This window comes from Mus pahari, chromosome 10, assembly GCF_900095145.1.
Source record: "Mus pahari chromosome 10, PAHARI_EIJ_v1.1, whole genome shotgun sequence".
Classification (NCBI taxonomy): domain Eukaryota; kingdom Metazoa; phylum Chordata; class Mammalia; order Rodentia; family Muridae; genus Mus; species Mus pahari.
The window spans coordinates 1,803,928-1,825,371 of record NC_034599.1 but is presented as its reverse complement, the minus strand read 5'-3'; the positions used below and the strand labels follow the sequence as shown (position 1 = coordinate 1,825,371).

The 21,444-nt window shown below is 37.1% G+C and overlaps 2 protein-coding genes across 2 annotated transcripts in view; both read right to left on the bottom strand.

Annotated features, from left to right (window-relative positions):
- The window catches only part of Casp4 (caspase 4), a 27,499-nt gene extending 21,590 nt beyond the window's left edge, over positions 1–5,909 (bottom strand). The window contains exon 1 of the mRNA XM_021207366.1: positions 5,851–5,909. Within this exon, the coding sequence (XP_021063025.1) occupies positions 5,851–5,857 (7 nt within the window). The 5' untranslated portion in view covers positions 5,858–5,909. The remainder of the gene's footprint in view (positions 1–5,850) is intronic.
- A 1,643-nt stretch (positions 5,910–7,552) lies between these two features.
- Positions 7,553–16,855, bottom strand: Casp1 (caspase 1). The gene is made up of 10 exons (XM_021207513.1): positions 16,650–16,855; positions 15,836–16,102; positions 15,527–15,589; positions 12,905–13,017; positions 12,259–12,432; positions 11,638–11,872; positions 11,060–11,200; positions 8,673–8,782; positions 8,131–8,234; positions 7,553–7,649 (listed from the first exon to the last, which is right to left on the bottom strand). The coding sequence occupies exons 1-9, from the start codon at positions 16,654–16,656 to the stop codon at positions 8,136–8,138; spliced, it is 1,209 nt and encodes a 402-aa protein (XP_021063172.1). The 5' UTR covers positions 16,657–16,855; the 3' UTR covers positions 7,553–7,649; positions 8,131–8,135.
- Positions 16,856–21,444: the final 4,589 nt, after the last annotated feature.

The window sequence follows — 21,444 nt, the reverse complement described above, 5'->3', positions numbered from 1 at the left end:
TTCAATGCAATCCCCATCAAAATTCCAACTCAATTCTTCACAGAGTTAGAAAGGGCAATTTGCAAACTCATCTTGAATAACAATAAAACCTAGGATAGCAAATGTATTCTCAACAATGAAAGTACCTCTGGTGGAATTACCATGCCTGACCTCAAGGTGTGCTATAGAGCAACTGTGATAAAAACTGCATAGTACTGGTACAGTGACAGACAGGTAGATCAACGGAACAGAATTGAAGACCCAGAAATGAACCCACATACCTGCAGTCGCTTGAGCTTTGACAAAGGAGCTAAAACCATCCAATGGAAAGAAGACAGCATCTTCAACAAATGGTGCTGGGTTAACTGGCGTTAGCATATGAATTGATCCATTCTTATCACCTTATATAAAGCTCAAGTCTAAGTGGATCAAAGAACTCCACATCAAACCAGAGACACTGAAGCTTATAGAGGAGACAGAAGGGAAGAGCCTCAAAGATATGGCACAGGGAAAGATTCCTGAACAGAACAGCAATGGCTTTTGCTGTAAGATCAAGAATTGACAAATGGGACCTCATAAAATTACAAAGCTTCTCTAAGTCAAAAGGCACTGCCAATGAAATCAAAAAGCCAGCAACAGATTTAGAAAGGATCTTTACCAATCCTAAATTATCCAATATATCAAGAAGTTGGAATCCAGAAAACCTAACAACCCTATTAAAAAGAATTCTCAACTGAGGAATACTGAGTGGCTGAGAAACACCTAAAAAATGTTCAACATCCTTAATCATCAGGGAAATGCAAATCAAGAGATTCCACCTCACTCTTGACAAATGGCTAAGATCATAAACTTAGGTGACAGGATATGCTGGCGAGGCTGTGGAGAAAGAGGAACACTCCTCCATTGCTGGTGGAATTTCAAGCTGGTACAACCAGTCTGGAAAGCAGTCTGGCAGTTCCTCAGAAATTGGACACAGTACTACTGGAAGATCCAGTAATACCTCTCCAGAGCATACACCCAGAAGATGTTTCAACTTGTAATAAGGATGCATTCTCTACTATATTTATAGCAGCCTTATTTATAATAGCCAAAAGCTGGAAATGGATACAGAAAATGTACCTTTACACAAAGGAGTACTACTCAGCTATTAAAAACAATGAATTTATAAAATTATTATACAAATGGATGGAGTTGGAGGATATCATCTCTAGTGAGGCAACCCAATCACAAAAGAACACACATGATATGCACTCACTGATAAGTGGATATTAGCCCAGAAGCTCAGAATCCTTCTTAGAAGGGTGAACAAAATACCCATGGAAGAAGTTACAGAGACAAAGTTTGGAGCAGAGACTGAAGGAACAACCATCCAGGGACTGCCCCACTTGGGGATCCATTCCATAAACGACCACCAAACCCAGACACTATGGCAGATGCCAACAACAGCATGCTGACAGGCGCCTGATGTACTGTCTCCTGAGGGGCTCTGCCAGTGCCTGGTAAATACAGCAGTGGGTGCTTACAATCATCCATCGGATGGAGCACAAGGTCCACAATGAGGGAGCTAGCGAATGTACCCAAGGAGCAGAAGGGGTCTGAAGCCCCATTGGAGGAACATCAATATGAACTAACCTGTACCCCTAGAGCTCCTTGGTACTAAACCACCAATCAAAGAAAACACATGAAGGAACTTGTTGCTCTGGCTGTATATGGAGCTGAGGATAGCCTAGTCGATCATCAATGGGAGGAGAGGACCTTGGTCCTGTGAAGATTCTATACCCCAGGATTGCCAGGACAGGGAAATGGAGTGGGTGGGTTGTGGAGTAGGGGGAGGGAGAAGGGGACAGGGGATTTTCGGAGGGAAACTAGGAAAGAGGGTAACATTTGTAATGTAAATAAATAAAACATCTAATATAAAAAAGAGATAGATTGAGAAAGAGAGAGATAAATAGAGACAGAGACACAGAGAGAGAGTCAGAGAGAGAGAGAGAGAGAGAGAGAGAGACAAAAATCAGAGAAGATGAGCATGGACTTGAGTAGGTGGTTAAGCAGGTAGGATCAGGTAGAGATTGAAGCAATGGAAACATTGATCAGAATATATTGTATGAAATCTTTTCAGTAAAATTATAAAAATATTTAACATAGAAATGATACCTGTTCTATGGTATTAAGTGTCTGAAAAGTAACTCAAAAAATAAATTCCACTAAAAGTAGCTACAAAAAATGGCACAAGAATGAATTTGGCCAAGGAAGTGAAAGATGTATGCCATGAAAACTAATACATATTAGAAAAGAAATGAAATATCATGTATAAATAGAATGATACCCTGTGTTTGTTGAACAGAAGTGTTTAAATTGTTTAAAACAGCCACAATGCCTAAGAAAACTATAATTTCAATGAAATCTCTATCAATAATCAAGCTTCATTTTATTAAAAGTAGTAAGAAAACTTGAAATTCACACCATACCACATTGCAAAATTTGAAATACATATATGCATGTAACAGAAATTATTATAAGAAAAGTGGCTATGAGTTTGAGAGAAAACAAGAAGAGTTAGGGGTAAGGAGGCAAAGAGGGATACATTAGACTGTAGGAGGAAAAGAAATGGAAAAATGACCAAATTTGGTTATAATCACAAATCAAAATTTAAACATGAAGGGAAGATACACTATGTAACTACAAAGCTAAAATAATCAAAGTGGAGTGAGGTCCACAGAGAAGCAAATATGAAAGCCCACATGAGAGGGTGGGATTATAGCCAAAGATATGCCTCAGTTACCTTTCAACCAAAGCACTGCAAACGTGCCATCTGTAAAGATTGCCTCTAATAAATGCTATTATGGATACATTTGTAGAAGTATAAAATTAGTTCTATATCTCAGACCAAACAAAAAGTACCTCAATAATTAAAGTTTAGACCAGTAATTATGTAACACCAGAAAAACACAGAGGGAATTTCCATTTACATTACTCTATGTAATGATTTTTACCCTAATAACCTTAAAAGCAGGTAAGAACATTTAATATAGATCAATGTAAATGACAAATAAATGAGCAAAATCAAAGCAACAGTTGTCCATGGCCCTGGTGCTGCCTGTATTTTGATGCTACTTCTGCTTNCCCGGGAGGGGTTGTCTGGAATGAGGAATGAATCATTTACTCAGGTAACTTCTTGTAAATTTCCCTCAATGATAAAAGGGATTTCCTGGGTGGATGGAGGAAGAGAGGCAGCAGTAGAGCGATAGGGGATAGGACAGGACAAAGTGTAACTGCTAAAGTCTCTCGGTTTCTATGGCAGATCTGCCAGGGTTCACCACAGAGGATTTAGATTTAACATGGCTTACAAGATTAGGATTCTATTTGTACCCAGTGATTGAATTACCATTGTTTCTGAACTGTATTTGTATGGTGTTTTCATTCATGGTTCAACGAGGTTACAGAGAGAAAGGTACAACAAAGCGTGGGTTTGCCAGATGTGAACCACAAAAGGCTGTGGAGATTTTGAAGCATGGGGCTGGCATGGTAGTGACCTGCCAGAGGAAACTTAGAGACATGGGTGGAGACATTTTGGAGCTCTGAGTCAGTCTCCATGAGATAAGAACAGGTCGGCTACTGCCCATCAGTGCATGGCCAGCCCACCAGGGCAGAGAGTACCTGGGAGGATTCAGTTCTTTTTTAATATTTCCCACAACAAGCAACCAAGCTGGAACCAAAGGAAACACTGAGAGAACACACAGCTTGTAGAATTGAAGAACAGATTTGCAATATGCGAAGCTAATACCTTGATTATATAAGAGAGCCAACCTATTAATAGCCTTAATAGCAAGAAAACCGAGTAAGAACTGAACAGACAAATTCACAGAAAATATGTATGTACAAACACAATATGTATTCATAGTCAATATGTATGTACAAACACACAAACACTAATTCTAATGACCACGAAATGAATATTAAAGCCAGAGTAAGATATCATCTGATGTCTAACAGAATGAGCATAATTATAATGACATAAGTTTATACAGTCAACATGAAAATTAATATGGCAGTTTCTCAGAAAATTGGGAATTGATCTACTTAATATCTAGCTGCATGACTCTTGAGCATAAGCCTATAGAACTTTCCATCTTACCATAGGGACACTTGTTCAACTATGCTCATAGCAGCTTTATACATAACAGCCAGAAATTGGAAACAACCTTGATGTCCTAAAAAAATGATAACATCATGAAATTTGCATAAAAACTGGAAACTATCATCCTGAATGAGGTTACTCAGACCCAGAAAGACAAACATGGTATGTACTCACTTATAAGTGGATATTGCATGTTTAGTAAAAGATAATCAAGCTACAACCCACAAAACCAGAGAGAATAAGTAACAAGGAGGTCCCTAGAGAGGACACACTGATCTCCTTAGGAAGGAGATATAGATTTTGCAAGTGAACTAGGGGAAGGTTGTGATGGGTATAGGAAGGATTAGGTATAGGGCTAGAATAATGCAGGGTGGGGGTACAGGAAGAAATTACTGGATTAGACAGGGGTGATGTGGAAATCTAGAGTAGTGGAAATTTCCTGGAATCTATGAGTCAAGACTACCCTAGTGAGGACTCCTAGTGATGGAGTATATAGAACATAAACAAGGTAGGTTTGGCATACTAAGCAAGAAATATAGCACAGTGGAAGATGTCAAGTTCAGGTATGATGATCTTTCCTTTGTGTCAGCAATTTTTATTGAACATCTCGTTTTAAATTCTAATTATTTAGCTTTGGGAATATCATTTTGAACATCAGTCTCTGTACAGTAAAGTATATAGGGCAGAGGTAAAAACAGTTATTCAAACAAACAAAATACAAGACACTATAATCATTTAAATGACTGATGTGTGTTCAAGAAAATCACATTTTAAAGCTTTTATCCATTAAAAGACAGTGTCTCAGAGGAAGTAGTGTGTAGAGCTAGTACCTTTCCTGGCAAGGTTGAATGTTTCTTGAGAGTGTCTGGTGTAGACAGGAAGGTGGAGGGGCTGGGTGTTAGAAACAGGATACTTTGGTCAAATGTGGGTAACAACAGCAGAAAAGGCAATGATTAGATGCATGTAGTTTTTCAGAGACTTCTGCATGTGAGAACAAGTTTACTCTGCCCAAAGGATAGTAGACCTAAGCTGACAAATACAACTTTTTTGGTTAATCCTCACATACATATTTTGTGAATAAAGCCAAAGAAATTATAAGATGCATTTGAACACTTGCTACCAAAATACCAAGTGATTTCTCAGACCTGTGACTTTTCAGCTTCTGCGTGTAAGAAGGGTACATGATTTGAAAGGAATGCTAAGGATGGAACAGAAGGCTGAGACCTGGAAAGGAAGACATGACTCAAAACCTTGTGATAGGAATCCATGAATGAGTTACAACAGTGTTGATTTTAGCAGAAGCAGAGATCTAGCAAGAAAAATGGATTCATTTAAAATGGAAGAAGAGAGTAACTTTAGGCTTGGGAAATAGGTGGTGACTTCAAATATGTGCCAATCACGATTTTTTCAGGAAAATATAACAGTTGTACAGCTCCTTACAGACTTCTAGAGTTATTTCATGTGTGTTATTCTGGCTTTACCCTCCTCTTTGATTTCCAAAAAGGAAAGTGAGGGATGAAGTTCTTTGTGGCTCCAAGCTACATATATCTCAGCATATCCACAATCCCTAATACACAGTAGTTTCCGGCAGTACAGTAATCAGGCTTTTATGCCACTGCTCTGCTCTGTCACCACTATTTTTAAAAAAATTCTCTGCTTTTGTAAAGTTATGGATAGACTAAATTCTAGAACTCAAGTCATAGCCCCTGTTCAGGAAGAGCCCCCAGACTCACCAGCCATGAGAAAAGCCTCAGTCCTTTCACACCGTGCAGACAGCTTCACAGAGTAAAATGAAAGTTACTGGGCATTTCCTTAGCACAAGGAGGCGGGGACTTCCAGGAGATGTTGAAAGAGCTGCTCAGAAAGCATTAACTGCTGTGGGGAAATCCCCTGTAACTCATAAAACTGGCCTCACTTTTCCTGAATTCTAGCCCTTCCTCTTGGGAACAAACAAACACAACTACATTGGCTGCAAAAATAGATAAAAAGAAATACTTTTGAATTTGTTTGCCTTTGCATTTTCGCTATTCTTCAGGGTTCCAGTAAGACACAGTGCTGCTTTTTTACTACTCTGGCTTCTCAGTAATTCAACCTCTGCTTTCTAAAACATCAGTTCTAAGTCAATGAAATTTAACATACTCATTTCTACTGGAAAATTAAGCATTTTTTTCCTATTTCAGTGTGTTCATCATGGTACCACAGCCTTTCTGTAAGTATTCCTACAGACTTAGTCTTTTATTAGACCTAGTTCAGAGCAATCCTTTTGTTCACCCTGGGTGCATGTCATTAACTGTGAAAGTCAAAGTTTTGCTGAGAGTGATAATTACTACTACTGGTTTGTAGCCCCTTGAACAAAGACCATTCATAGGGGCAGTTGCAGGCTACAATTTAATGAATGCATGATCACATGATCTCAGGAGAGAGGTATATCAGGGGAATGGTTAGAGAAAGGGGATAAGACAAATGCTGTGGTGTATTCAACTTTGAGTCCTTGGGGAATGTTGGATTAAATAGGAAGGATTAGAAAGGCTCATGTGGAAGTGTCCTTCAGCTCCTCCTGCACTTAACAAATACTGCTGAGAGAATGGATAAAGTAACACTATCACCCATCTCATCAGTGTCATGCTAATCTGGTAATTGTTCCCTGGTTGTTGGTGGCACTGACTGTTTTATACTCTCAATCAGAATGTGAAATTTTAAGGTTCATGGACTAAGTCAATATTCTTTGATCCATGTTTTTTGAATCCATGAAGGATAATTGCATATAGAAATTGCTTTCTTCTGCTCCAAGCTTCCAGAGTAATAAGTAAATACTCCATTTTGAGATTCCTTTTATTATTTTGGCTATCATGGTCCCAGTTATATTTTATACATTTCTTCTGCTGAGCATTAAATTCTTGGAGTTCAGAAACCTGTGGTAGCTTTATGACTGTAAGAAAAGACAAGCAAATGATATTATAAAAGAAATAATAGCACTCAGTCAGTTCTGCATTTAAGAACCAAGTCTAAGAACTCTGCTGATGCTCTGGCTACTGAGGGATTCTGGGAGAGAGACAGTCTTCAGTTGTGTTTCCACGAAGGTATATACCAGGCTCCAGTGGATGCTCCAGGTATACACTGGGAATTCTGGTTAAACTCAGTGGGTCTCAAAAACAAACAAAGAAAAAAAGACATGGGTGTTTGAATAGGAATTGTTTGAACAAACAAAGAAAAAAAGACATGGGTGTTTGAATAGGAATTGTACAGAGGAGAATAATTGTAGGAATAGAAGAATATTACAGAGGGTATGAGGTTATAGTAATCAGAATGCATTTTACACAGGTGTAAACTTTTCTACAAATAAGTACAATAATAAAAACATAAGTTACTCTTCTTGTGTTGTCAAGTCAAATAAAGGAATATCAAGTAAAAACAACAAACAGGATAGCCTTTCTCTTTTGTTTTATTTTGATTTTTATTGCATCATTTAAGGAATTATTGGCTTCTTATTGGCGCGATTCTCAGCATAGGTACATAAGAATGAACTGGATTCCTATGGGAAAGAGAAATTACAAAAACATAAGCAATCTTCCGAGATCTGTATACAACACTGTAATGCTGGTATACACACTCACAACAGGGAAGAGCCCAAGGAATGTGTAAGTGCTTATCTTACTAAGATAAAATGTAGACATATAGAGCACAGTCCGCTCAACATTTTGTTTCATAACAGCCAACCTGAGATAGGACCACAACATCTGAGAATATTAAGAAAAATCAAAATGCTTTGTAGACAACTGAAAGCATGCTGTCTCTTCAGTCTGTTCCTGTTTACTCTATATATTATACCAGATGTAGAAACTTGGATCGGGATCAGTTTTTTACTACACTTCAGTGGTCTTCATCCAACCTTCCTCTACTGCACACACACACACACACACACACACACACACACACACACACACGCACAAAAATCCGTACACATATATACATGTATACACAGACAAGTGTATAAAGGCATTGGTATGACATACTTAGTTTAATGTCCTGGGAAGAGGTAGAAACGTTTTGTCAGGGTCACCCTTTCAGCGGTGGGCATCTGTAGCCTATATTCTGGTTTTTCGAATGAAGATCGAACCTAGAAGTAAAAGGAAGGTTTATAGCCATAATTTTTAGAGAGTAAGATCTCAACTCAAGATGGACAAAGATTGCATTGACTAGCATGACAATAAACAATGAAACAATAACTCATGGCATTTATAAAAACCAAAGTTATGAGAATATTTCCCAGACTATTAAATTTTTTCTGTAGTTGACAAATATGATGGGCCCAGGAATATTAGATTCTGCTCCTTGTTCTACCAAGGTAAGGATATATGTTAATATATATAATTATTTCTTAAGACTTCTGATTATAAAACATTGATACCATGTATGGATTGTTGACTAACCAATAAATAAATAAATAAATGAATATTCTTTTTATAAAAATAACAAATATGAACTTTTCCATTAAAAGCAGTTTGAGGAACTAAAGACCAACAAAGTAGAATTGATAGAGCTTATAGAGCCCCACCTTTCTGAAAATGTCCTCCAAGTCACAAGACCAGGCATATTCTTTCATGTGTTTGATGAGACACTCAATGAAAAGTGAGCCCCGGACAGGATGTCGCCAAGACACATTATCTGAGAATAAATTACATTCCAAATATTAGGATAGACCTAACCCTTGATACAGATATAGCCTTTCCACTCTAGGTGAATACTTTATAGCGCTTATACTCTACTCTATATTCTGCCTGCTATATTTTCAGTGTATACAAAAATCAGTGAGTATATTTTCCTCATAATAAAGATGGTTGTTGTAAAAATCCAGATATTCAGACAGTGTATCTACTGATTTCAAGGAGGTAAAAATCTAACAGTAAGTTAGGCTGACTACAGAAGATAATGTGATTAGGTTTGGGAGAATAAGAATCTGAGTGTGTGAGGTGCAATGTGTGCTTTGAGCTTTACTAACCAGTAACCCCCAGAGCTCGTGTCTCTAGCTGCATATGTAGCAGAAGATGATCTATTCAGCCATCATTGGGAAGAGAAGCCCCTTAGTCTTGCCAATTTATATGCCCCAGTACAGGGGAATGCCAGGGCCAAGAAGGAGGAGTGGGTGGGTAGGGGAGCAGGGCGGGGGAAGGGTATAGGGAACTTTCGGGATAGCATTTGAAATGTAAATAAAAATATCTAATAATAATAATAATAATAATAATAATAATAATAATAATAGAACCTGAGTGTGGTTGGGCGTGGTGGTTCATGCCTTTAATCCCAGCACTCAGGAGGCAGAGGCATGCGGATTTCTGAGTTCAAGGCCAGCCTGGTCTACAAAGTAAGTTCCAGGACAGCCAGGGCTACACAGAAAAACCATGTTTCGAATAAAACAAAAACAAAAACAAAAACATAAGAATCTGAGTGTGTGGCTATAGGATTCAATATAATGACTGTGATAGACATTCATTGTACATTTTTTAATGCAATGTTCTTAACTGTAAGATGAAAATAACTATGGCTACTAAAAGAGATAATTGAAGAATAGATGGCACACCACAGATATCTGAGTAAGATAAAGGAAATAAATGGAAAGGAGCGAAGGCAGGTGTTTTGGAAAGCACTTTGCACATTGAAAGTACAGATTATTTTCTGAAAAGTCAATTGGAGTTTATACAGGCAAATTGCAGCTGGGTTTGTTAGCAGAAGAATAGAGTCTGATTCACTTATAATGAAGAGTGAAGAAGGCAAAAGAAAGAGTGAGAGAATTCAGCTGGTGGATTGTAAGAGTTCAGAAGACTCTAGAACTGGAGATTTGGAGATCGATATATGGTACAAGACAAAAGGAAATGATTTAAAGGAACAGTTAAATTTAATAATAAAGCTGGCTGCATTCTTAACCTAGAAGCCTGTGGGTGCTTTGGTATGGTATTTTTAAGTTAAATACATTTATTCTTTGACAATTTCTTCCATTTGTAAAATGTATCTGAGTATGTTTATGACTTGTTCTCTCTTTAGTTTTCTTATACTCATTAACAAACCCTTCTCCCTTATGTGTCTTTTTCCTGTGTGTATGTCTGTTGTATTTTTAGTGATTCACTGAGTATAATTAGGAATGTCAGAGTGACCATGAGTATGAAGCTATGTAACAGATTCTTATGGGCTCATTAATTGGTATATTTCTTCAGATGATTATCCATGTGCTAGAATTTATCAGTAGCCAATAGTTCAATAAGTATCGATGGTCCAAGAATATATCAATAGCCATTGTGATTTTTATCACTGGAGGAAAAAATGTAGTGAGATGTACATCAAGGCATAGTTTACCCAATGTAGGAGTAGGCTATAGCTGAATGGTATAACCATATTCAGTAATATAATTTGTAAGCTATTTAATTAGATGCGAGGCCTTAAGAATATATTTGAGTAAAAGAATATAGGCCTCAAAAATGTAAAATTCAGGAAATAAAATAAGACTGAAGGAGTTGGAGGGGTTTCCAGCCCCATAGGAGGAACAACAATATAAACCATCCAGTAACCCCAGAGCTCCCAGGGACTAAACCACCAACCAAAGAGTACACATGGTGGGACTCATGGCTCTAGCTGCATATGTAGCAGAGGATGGCCTCGTTGGTACTATGAAGGCTCTACACTCAGGTGTAGGGGAATGCCAGGGCCAATAAACAGGAGTGGGTGTGTTGGTGAACAGCGGAAGGCAGGGAATGTTTGGGGGTTTCAGGAGGGGAAGCCAGAAAAGGGGATAACATTTGAAATGTAAATAAAGAAAATATCTAATAAAATCATAACCTCTAAATAAGCAAAATAAATATAAATTAAAAAGAGTCTTATATAATGCTAAGTATAGAGTCCCTCTTTCTAAAAGTAACAGAGACAAAAGTGACTTGTATAAAAACTCTTTACCTGGTGTTGAAGAGCAGAAAGCAATAAAATCTTTCTCTATATGGGCCTTCTTAATGCCATCATCTTCAAAAACTGCATCCGTTAAAAATTCCTTTTCAGAGTCGCCTACTGAATCTTTTAACAACACCACTCCTTGTTTCTCTTGAAATTCAAAGATGATTTCATATTACTAATAATTTCCAAGGGAATTATTGCTGTCTTGAAACTTCTCTTAAACCCTATTTCTAAACATACTAGTCTGTCTTCTATTTATATCTATGTATGTGTGTGTTTATGAATATACACTTGTGTATAAAGTATTTGTTATAAGCCATGTCTTAAAAATTTATTTTGCCCTTAATATTTTTTAAATAGTATCCAAAGAACAATATGTATGTATTGATTATTAATAGTGATATTCTTTAGTGGAAAATGAAGCAAATATTTACCAGTTTGAAATAAAATCCACAGGATATATGAGTGGTAAAATAGATGTTTGATATTTAGGAATCAATTCCAAACACTGAACAGTACTGTCTATCTATAAATGATAAAGTCTCCATGGTAATGCCCTGTTACTTTAAACCATCAGCACTCACCTCCACGGCATGCCTGAATAATAATCACCTTGGGCTTGTCTTTCAAGTTTGGGCACTTCAAAGTGTTCATCATCTGAAAGATTGTGTCCACCTTTAAAATATCTGAAACTTCATTAGAGTATGTGGTCCCACATATTCCCTCCTGGATACCATGAGACATGAATACAAGGAAAGTACTGTCAGAAGTCTTGTGCTCTGGGCAGGCAGCAAATTCTTTCACCTCTTTCACCATCTCCTATAAAAGACAAGACCAGTGATTTTACACTGTGACTTCTCTAAGGACAGTAAATGGAGTCCTTGAATAAATACTCAAAAGTCAGTGACATGGAAATGAAAATTTCTAATTTTCAATGTTATATAAAGCAACACTATAACACTATAGGAAGTCATCCTGAGATTATTGAGTTGTTAGAAACGTTTTACAATTGGATGTTACATGAGACTGGCTAAACCATGTTTGCATTTGATAGGCATGTATAATATTATGTGGTTAGTAACCAAAGAATATCACCAGTACAGAACTAGCAAGACTTCAGTTTTTAGCTTCTGTAACATCTCTTCTAGCATTATCTAAGGGGAAGAAAGATATGGACACTGTTTCTATATCTTGAGAAATTTTACCAGAGCTGTGAGATTTTCTTTCACTTTCACGGTATACCCCAGATCCTGCAGAAGCAAATTCATTTCTCTGAGGTCAACATGAGCTCCAACCCTCCGAGAAAGATGTTGAAACTCTGTGTTGCAGATAATGAGGGCAAGACGTGTACGAGTGCTCGTATTCATTATTGGATAAACCTGTATGAAAAGATTGAATGAACAGCCTTGCTTAATTCATTATCTACTTTATGTGAATATGACAGTTCCTAATTCCTTTCTCTTAATCCTTTCAAGAAACCAACCTTGTTAAAGTTAGATCAAGACTAGGATGGAAATTGAACCTTAATTCATGAGAACTAATAGAGTCTAGAAAACACCAGGTAGGCTCTAAGCATCTGCCCTTATTTGAAAGTGAGATTTTAAGAAAATGAAGGGGTAGTAGTTAGGATCTTTAAATTGACAAACTGTTTTTTGTTTGTTTGTTTGTTTGTTTGTGTGGGGGTGGGTTTCATAGACTGTGGAAGTAACAGTGGATCCACATCTGACTTAGGTTCCTAATCTCTAAATTTGGGACACGGCAACAAACTTGGCTATGACACAGAACCACCACCCTTCAGGATAGCCTCAGGACTCTTCAGCTTGTTTCATCCTGGATTCTGGAGCACAGCACCTCTGAAGAATTTTCTTTCCATATCTTCTGGGCTTTTTCTAAAGGGCAAAACTTGAGGCTCCCAGTCAGTTCTGAACATGTGCCACAGTCTTTGTTCTGTTCTTCCTTTGTTTCTGTATGAGAAGAAAAATGCACATGAGTGGATTCAACTCTAGTGGTCTCAAATCTATTCTCTTACAGTCTTAGCTACATGTGAAGATGGGTGAGGGCAACTGTGGGTTCAATACCACATTGTAGAAAAAGATACTGATCATAGTTAATGGAACATATTTGAAGTCAGAGAGATCCCTAATGATGCGATGGAGGATCTGCCTTGGGATTAATATTTTTACAAATAATTTAGATAAAAACAAAGCAACGAGTATTATTTTAGAAAGTATTTGAGACTAGAATAAAATTTTAAGTGGTGGGGGTGGGTAGAAAATATTTCTTATGTGATTACAGTAATAATTTAAAAATAAGTTTACCTAATTTATAAAATGTTATACAAAATATTAGGCATCAAGTACTTTTTTAGAAATGATCCTCTGACCCAGCATTGCTTCCCATTGTGTTTTCACATTATCAAGGAAGGAACAATACTGAATACATGAAGCAGAAGAAAAGCAAGATAGAATAGAATGGTAAGTGATAAAATTAATATGCAAATTTTGTGAATTCATATCACTCATTTTGACTGCATCTGTCTCGAAAGAAGTGTTTTTTTTTACAATGGTTTATGCCAGTAGCTCCTGAGGCTTTTATTGGATTCCAAGTTCAGTATCATCGAACAATGTGATATACTTCTAAATAATTTGATATAAATTTGGTATATTTCAAAATAGAAATAAATTACAAAGGTACCTGGAGAACAGAAATTAAGCAATCAAAATGGGCAAATTTTAACTTATTATAAAAGGCATTTAGACAAATTGTTGAACAAAGTCACAAAAATGGGTTGGTTGTAGAAAAGAGTACACACCCAAGAATTAGTATACTGGAAAAATATGGAAATATTTATTAATTGATTAAATGTGTCTTGCTTCTACACAAATGTCTAAAGCAACAACAAACTAAGCAAATTTTATTTACACTAGAGATTTTTTAAATGATGTAATAAAATACTCAGGTAAATGGGAATATCACATCAGATGAAATATCCCGAGAAAATACATGGATTAATCACCACTAATAGAGCCAGTAGTATAATTGATTTTTTTTTAAACACTGGACTTTCTGACCTGGGGAGAAAGAATTGTCTTCTCGATGAAATTATTTCAGAACTATGGTGGAAAACTGCTCTTGTAACATGCAGCTTTGGTTATTTCTTAAGAAATAAATTAATAATGGGTGTGGTGTGTGCTGACTGCCTCAGCTCCATAATGTAGAGGAGCCATTTCAGAGCAGACCACTTCAATGGGTTTTCTGTCATTTGGGACATAAATATTTTCTGTGGGAATTCTGTGTTGTGTGAAATGAAGTCTATTTTTGTCTTTTTAATAGTAAAGTTAATTTACACTCTCCAAATCTGTACTCATTATCTGTAGGATTCACCCACCCTGCACCACCAAGCTGTCATTGTTATCATCATTCCAGAATATATCCTGTTTGAGTGATCAGCTATAGCCAATAGAAGCCACACATGTGTTTGATGTATGACACATCTAAGCTGAGCTTACAAAGTCTTCCACAAATCATCTTCTCATATTCTTTGCAATGTCTCTTACAGGCTAACTGTGAACATAGTTCTGTTAATACTGTTGGCTGTAGGTGTGTAAGATGTCTGGCATGGAACAGAGCTCCTTGTTCATTAAGAATGACTATTTTATAATCATCATGAATAAGAAACAGCCTTCTACCATGTAAGAATAAATGTGAATATTGACTTTCTTACAGCATTCAATGTTATCATAATAAGAGTTTGCATTATTGTTATTATGCCTGAAATGCTGGTAGGTAGCTTTAACTCAGGGATAGTTTTAAATAAATATTTGTTTAATATTTATTTATGCAAGTTAAGTTCAATAAGAAGTATAACTTGTCATACTTATTCTTAAACACCCTATAGTATAATTTTGGAGAATAATTGGCATATGATAACCATTTTTCTTCTAGTGAACAAGAAAATTATAGCACACATAGATAACTATAGAGATTCATGGTTGGCAGCTACTATGTGTTATGATAATTGGTGTGTGATAAGGAGATAGAAAACTTGAGAGAGGAACTCATTAAAACCTAGACAGAGACTGAAAGTGGGTAGAGGGGAAAAAAGTAGTCAGGCTGCAGTTTTTGAGTTTCAGATTTGAACAATTGCCAGTGATGAGAGCACTGATTAAGAAAACTGCTAAGAAGTGGAATGGGGAAGAATGAAAAGTTTATCTTTGGGGGGTGTTCAGATAAAATGTCCACAAAAATAGGCACTTGAATGGTAAGATTTGGTACCTAACTAGGGAGATAAGACTTGGACACAGACTCAGAAAGTTTTGTATAAATAGACAAGAACTGCTTTGCTCAAACAAGATATACAGAGAATAAGAAGAGGAAAATGTGAGTTACTCATAGCACCCCCAACCTTGGTTCAGCCCAATGAAGATAATAATGCAAAAGAGATGAGTATTAGTCCTCTACCAGTATGTGTACCTGAGGATGAAGGATATCCTCCCTTAGAATCTTCTGTAGCAACAGATGTTTCGGCTGATGGACCTGAAGAGAGACAAAAGAAATTAATGCACCATAGCAAAGTCTTCCTCGGTGAGATTAAGGCCAGTATGGGCTACAGGAGACAAGGCAGAAGGAATAGGAATAGCCATGAGACACACAACAGAGCCACAGACTCAACAATTGGAGTCTGGAGCTGAAGGTGAGAGAGTCGTCTTCAAACCAATATCAATTAGACATTGGTCATCCGAATATATAGACTCTCAACTTGGTCTAGATTCAGGCTCTTACCTGATTGAAGCTCCAGAATTCCTGCCAGGTAGCAGTCTTCATTACAAATGTAAGTGATAAAGATTTGGCTTGCCTGGGGCCCTTTTTTAGAGACATGATCACATAGGTCCCGTGCCTTGTCCATAACAGTAACGTTTGCTAGTTTTATTTTATCCATTTCTTCCTGATTCAGCACTCTCTTCTCTAAAAGTTCATCCAGCAATCCATTTATTGTCCCTGTACTCACTGAGTTGATAAATTGCTTCCTCTTTGCCCTCAGGATCTTGTCTGTTTAAGACACAAAGAATTCTCAAGTCAAGAAAACAGTTGTATGTTCCTTTCATGTAGTAAAAAAGCATACTCTCTTTCAGAGTGAATCAGCAAAATGTCACATACTTTTTTCACATACTTTTTTCCTGCTCTCTTCTTTTCTATTTCTGCTCCACATTTGCTCTTCAACATTACACAAAAGCGTAGAGTATGAGGCACATATCTTACTGTTAGAACTCAAGAAGCATAAACCATTTTCTTTTGCTGCCACCATCTCTATCACTCATTCAGTTCCCTCTGTCCAACTAGGGACACTTAATACCTAAGACTTCAAAAATGATGGCAACAATGGCAGGATACAAGTAAAGCACCATTTCCTATATGACCTTGGCCAGAGATTAAGACTTCAAGAATCTTCTGTGCAGACTTCTACATAGTCTTCTCTTTGCCCAGATTCAGCTAACCTAAATAACTCTAGAAACTAATGATGGCTTTCAGAAAAACGAGTCCCTTTCCAAATGACTTATTCTCCAAACAAGCCCCTTTAATAATAGAGAAAACTCACCAGCCATGGCGTTTCTCTTCTACACGGCAGAGCTTCTGAAACTGAAAGTATAGAGTTAGTTCCTTTCCAACAGGGCGTGATACAGATTGAGAAATAACCACAATTGCTGTGTGCGCATGTTTCTTTCCCTAATTAAACTTAGGTTTAAATGCTCAAGTCTGACAAGGAGTCAACCATAGAAGTGATTTTACTTCAACACTTGGAAGAGCTCAGGAAAGAAAGGGAGTGAGTGTTAGTCATCAAGAAAGAAATGAGCTGTGACAACAAGTCAGGGAAGCGAAGGTAGTGGATTTGTGGGATTCACAGGAGAGGAATGAGTAGGCAGGGAAGGCGGCCACAGGTGTTTCTGCTGCAGGGCTGGACCTGAGACTCTGAGATCGGAGCTGAGGGAACAAAGGTAGAAGAGAAGATTTGTAGTCAGTATACTATTTTCTGGCTTGTGAAGCCTGTGGGCTAGCAGGAGTGCCTATTGCAGTTGGGGGCTGGAATTAGGTAATGAGTGGTCAAAAAAAGGGTATGAGGCAGGGCAGTAGAGGTAGGCTGAAGTTCCTGTTCCTGTTTTGTTGCAGTTAGACAGACAGCAGGATTGGACTTGGAGGACCAGAAGCAGAGGCGTGTGTCTACTGTCAAACTACTTGCTTCCCTGGCAGGAGAGGCCCTTGAATTACAAGAGTGTCTGCTGGGCATAGGTAGCATCGATAAGGATACATCAAGATGGTTGTGTTCTAAAAAACCAAAACCAACCAACCAACCAAACAAAACCCCACAGCTCTTACCTTAAAGGTAATAAATAGATACGTTTATTCTGGAGTCACTGTGAGTGACTATACCCAAGAACACAGATTTATGTTACCCCAAATTCCTAGTTCCAACATGGAAAGTTTCATCAAGTATTTCTAGTTTTGGAGAACAAAGAAAGATATAAACCAAGGCAAGTTTAAAATGCATCGGCAAGCTTAAAAAGCAGATACATTGATGTGGTGGAAAGCTTTGTTATAGTCATAAAATGACAGTCTTAGTTTTCTGATTGGTTAAATCACATGTTCTTCTATGTTAATAGCTTCTAAGAGGTTTTTATTTATTATCACAAGGTGTTACTTCAGATATAGCATGGTCCAAGGAATTGTTGTTCTAGAAGGCTAACATTAATCTAAGATGAAGTAGTTACCCTCTGCACCTACAAAATTCCAACCTTTCTACAGTACAGCAATTCCAATTGTCTGTCCATCTCAGAAGACACAAAACTTTCTTCCAGGGGGATTCTGTTCACATCCAGATATAGCTTCTTTTCTGGAATTTTTCTTCACCATTGTGAGTAGATGCCTAGCTCGTGGCTTCTTTGTTTTGTTTCCTATAACATACATAATCAATAAGCTTAATTTAAATTCGTAACAAAAGAAATAAATGTTCTTCAACTACTGACTTTGGTTATCTGTTATGTGCTATATCTGCAACAATAGAGCTGAAGCTTCGAGAGAGACACTTAGGCTTCTCATTCACAACAGCAACTCTAGTTGAGGAAAGAAGACAGGAATTTAGAAAATATAACTCCATTGATCAGTTATTAGGGTAAATCCATGGCAATACACAGCTAGGCAATGCAGAGTCAAGTGGTAAATGGAAGGTTGGGACAATGGGGTATACACTCTAGGAAAGAAAGAATTTACAGCACCTTGAATTATGAGTTGGGGTGTTGTTCTGGATAGTTTTATATCAACTTGGCACAAGCAAAAGAAATAAAGCCTCTTCACTTAGAGATAGCCTTGTAAATGTTTACTGTGAAATAAGGAAATCAAGTAACCTTGCTTTCCCACAATCTTAGGGTACAAAGGTCCAAACCAAGCCCTGTATAAATCCTGACAGTGCTTAGATTAGATATCGAAGCCTTTTACTCTGGTTTAGGTGTGCTTAATAAAAATGTTTCCTTTTTACAGAAACCACAGACAATTATGAAAATCAATATAAATTTAAAAAATATAAATTTAAGATTTGATAAGAAGAATAGGTATTATTTCTTAATTTCTTAATTGATAGGCTACTAGTGTGATGGATACTGGATAAGGTGCTGACTTTTGACACAGAGTAGAGGCTCTCGCACAGCTAGTGTGAGAGGAGTGAGAACTCAAGATTCCAGTGTCTGTGCAGATGGCTGTGGAGAAGGAACATCTGACAAAAACATGAGATATTGGGGTGAGATCAAGGAGAGTATTCTGATGAGAGAAGTCAGATTTGGATGCATGCAGTCCACTAGAGGCTTACAATGAGAATACCTTGATTCCACAAGGACACTTGATGGGCAGATACTCTTGTTAATCTGACTGGTTTTGAAATTCCATAGGAGACCTTCATGTGTCTTTGAAGTTGTTTCAGAAGTAGTGTAGTTGAGAAAGGAAAAGGTGAAGCCATCATGTTCATGGAAACCCGAAAGAAATAAAAAGGGTTATAACAAGTTGAGTTACTGGGACTAAACAATTGCTGCTTTCTAATATTGAATGTAATATGACCTGGGTCTCATGTTCCATTGTTCTGGCCTCCCTTCCAAGGTGAATTTGTGCCACCTTAACTGTGAGTGAAAGTAACTTTTGTGTTTCTTCATTTGTTCTTTTAAGGTACTTGTCATAACACAGATAAAAGTAATAAATGTGGCAGGTAAACTGGTAACAGAGAAATACTATTTGGGAGAATGTTTAAAATCTATTAAATGAAGCTATTTGAAATGAAATATTCATTTCAAAAGAAAGGTTCTATTTGCAAATGGAGCTCTAACATATTTATGAAAGAGAAATTTTTTGATTAAGGAAGTTGTGAATTAAGAAACTAAAGCAGTCATTTTAAACTGTTCTCTCTCTAAAACGTATTAGATTTTATTTGCATTACACATATCTTGACTTGGGCTAACTAAGAGTTTTTGAACTTCAGAGAATGAATTAGGATGGGGGAAGGAGGTCAGTTGTTCCAGCTTTGGTCCTGTTCTTCCAGGCACTGTCACTAACATTGGTGCTGTTCAGTGCACATGGCTGGAGCCTTGAGCACCTCATTTGCTTTCAAAGCTTTGCTGAACATGAGGCCCCTCCAAATCCTCTTTGAGCATATTTATAGTGAACATGTGATTTACATGTTCATTTGAATAACTCTAAGTTTTGTATTGTTCATGATGTTAGGGAGAATCATTTGCCATCTTTGCAACAGAGGTAATAATGCAAATTTTCTAGATTTTCTTTTACTCAATCTCATGATTCTGTGTCTCTACAGATTTTAAGAGCAATAAATGTAGTATATTTGGAAGCAAAATTCACTGTTTTTGATTCTGCTGCTATTGAGCAATGGTTTGGGCCTTTATAAGGTCTTATAGTTCTTTGAAGGACTGCATGTGAACTATAGTGTTAATGCCATTTATGGACAAATTAGGGAAAGAAAACTTCACATGGTCACATAGCCTATGATTGTCCTGCCTTGAACTTAGGCAGAACTATAGATCATGGAAAGGATACCAGATTGTCCTCAAAGAATTCATGTCATTAGTAAAACTTTGAATATGCTGTATAATATTTCCCAGACAAGTACAAATTCACTGTCAATGATACAACCTTCTTCCATGGAACAAAATATTGGAAATGCTCAATATTGTATTTGGCTTCAAACTACAGTGATTTCATACTCAGACTTATGGTGAGTGTATTACGTTTTTACTGGTAGGAACAGATACCATAAACAAGGCAACTCTTATAAGGACAACATTTAACTGTGGTTAGCTTATAGGTCCAGATGTTCAGTCTATTATCATCAAGGCAGGAATATAGGGGCATCCAGGCATGCATGGTGCAGGAGGACCTGAGAATTCTACACCTTCATCTGAAGGCTGCTATCAGAATACTGACTTCCCAAGCAGATAGGATGAGGGTCTTAAGTCCATGTCCACAGTGACACACCTACTCCAACAACATCAAACCTCCTAATAGTGCCACTAGTTGAGCCACACATATATACAAACGATCATCTTGAGGAAGTTCAATAGAATAGGAAACACATTGAATTTTATTTCAGCTCTATGAAGAGCTCATCAAGTCCAGTAACTAAAAACTCTAATAAATGACTTGATTTTCATTTCTAGTACTCTCCTAATACTACATATGATACTCCATGCCAGAAAAATTCGAAATTGGTAGGATCTAATAAGTTAGAACTTTTCCTGAGCTTTCTAGAAGATAATACTTAAGAATATATCAATATACAGGCAGATGAAAGTCAGTCTAAGCAAAATTAGGCTCATTTTCCTCCTAAGAAGGATACGGCGTCCTGGTCAGTCTACATTCCATACTAGCTGTGCTTATTTGTATTCCCCAGAGAGCTGGCCACATCATTAACAACTTCATGTGTGGAGTTGAAAGGCAGTGTCAATACATTCATAATCACATATTTTGAAGACTGTCTACTTCTGACAATGGATTCCTTGGGACGACTCTATTCCATTCCAAGTAAGGAATGTTTGTTAATGATAGTTAAGTATTTAATACATATTGTAGATTAATATCAGAAATATATCAAGAGTGTTTCTGTGTGTGCTTGTGTATGTCTGTCTGTGTGTGTAAAATGTTACTGAAATCCAGAATGAAGACTGGTTGGTTTCTATGCTGGAGCTCATACTGCCTAAACATATCACAGTGGAGAGTTGGTATGTCTTTAAGTTTGTAAGAGAATCATGAACAAGGAGCAAAGACAAATTAGAGGACTAACAAGTTTTTGTCAGTCCCCCACAGACTATACTGATACTGGTTTATCTTGATTGGAGTAATAA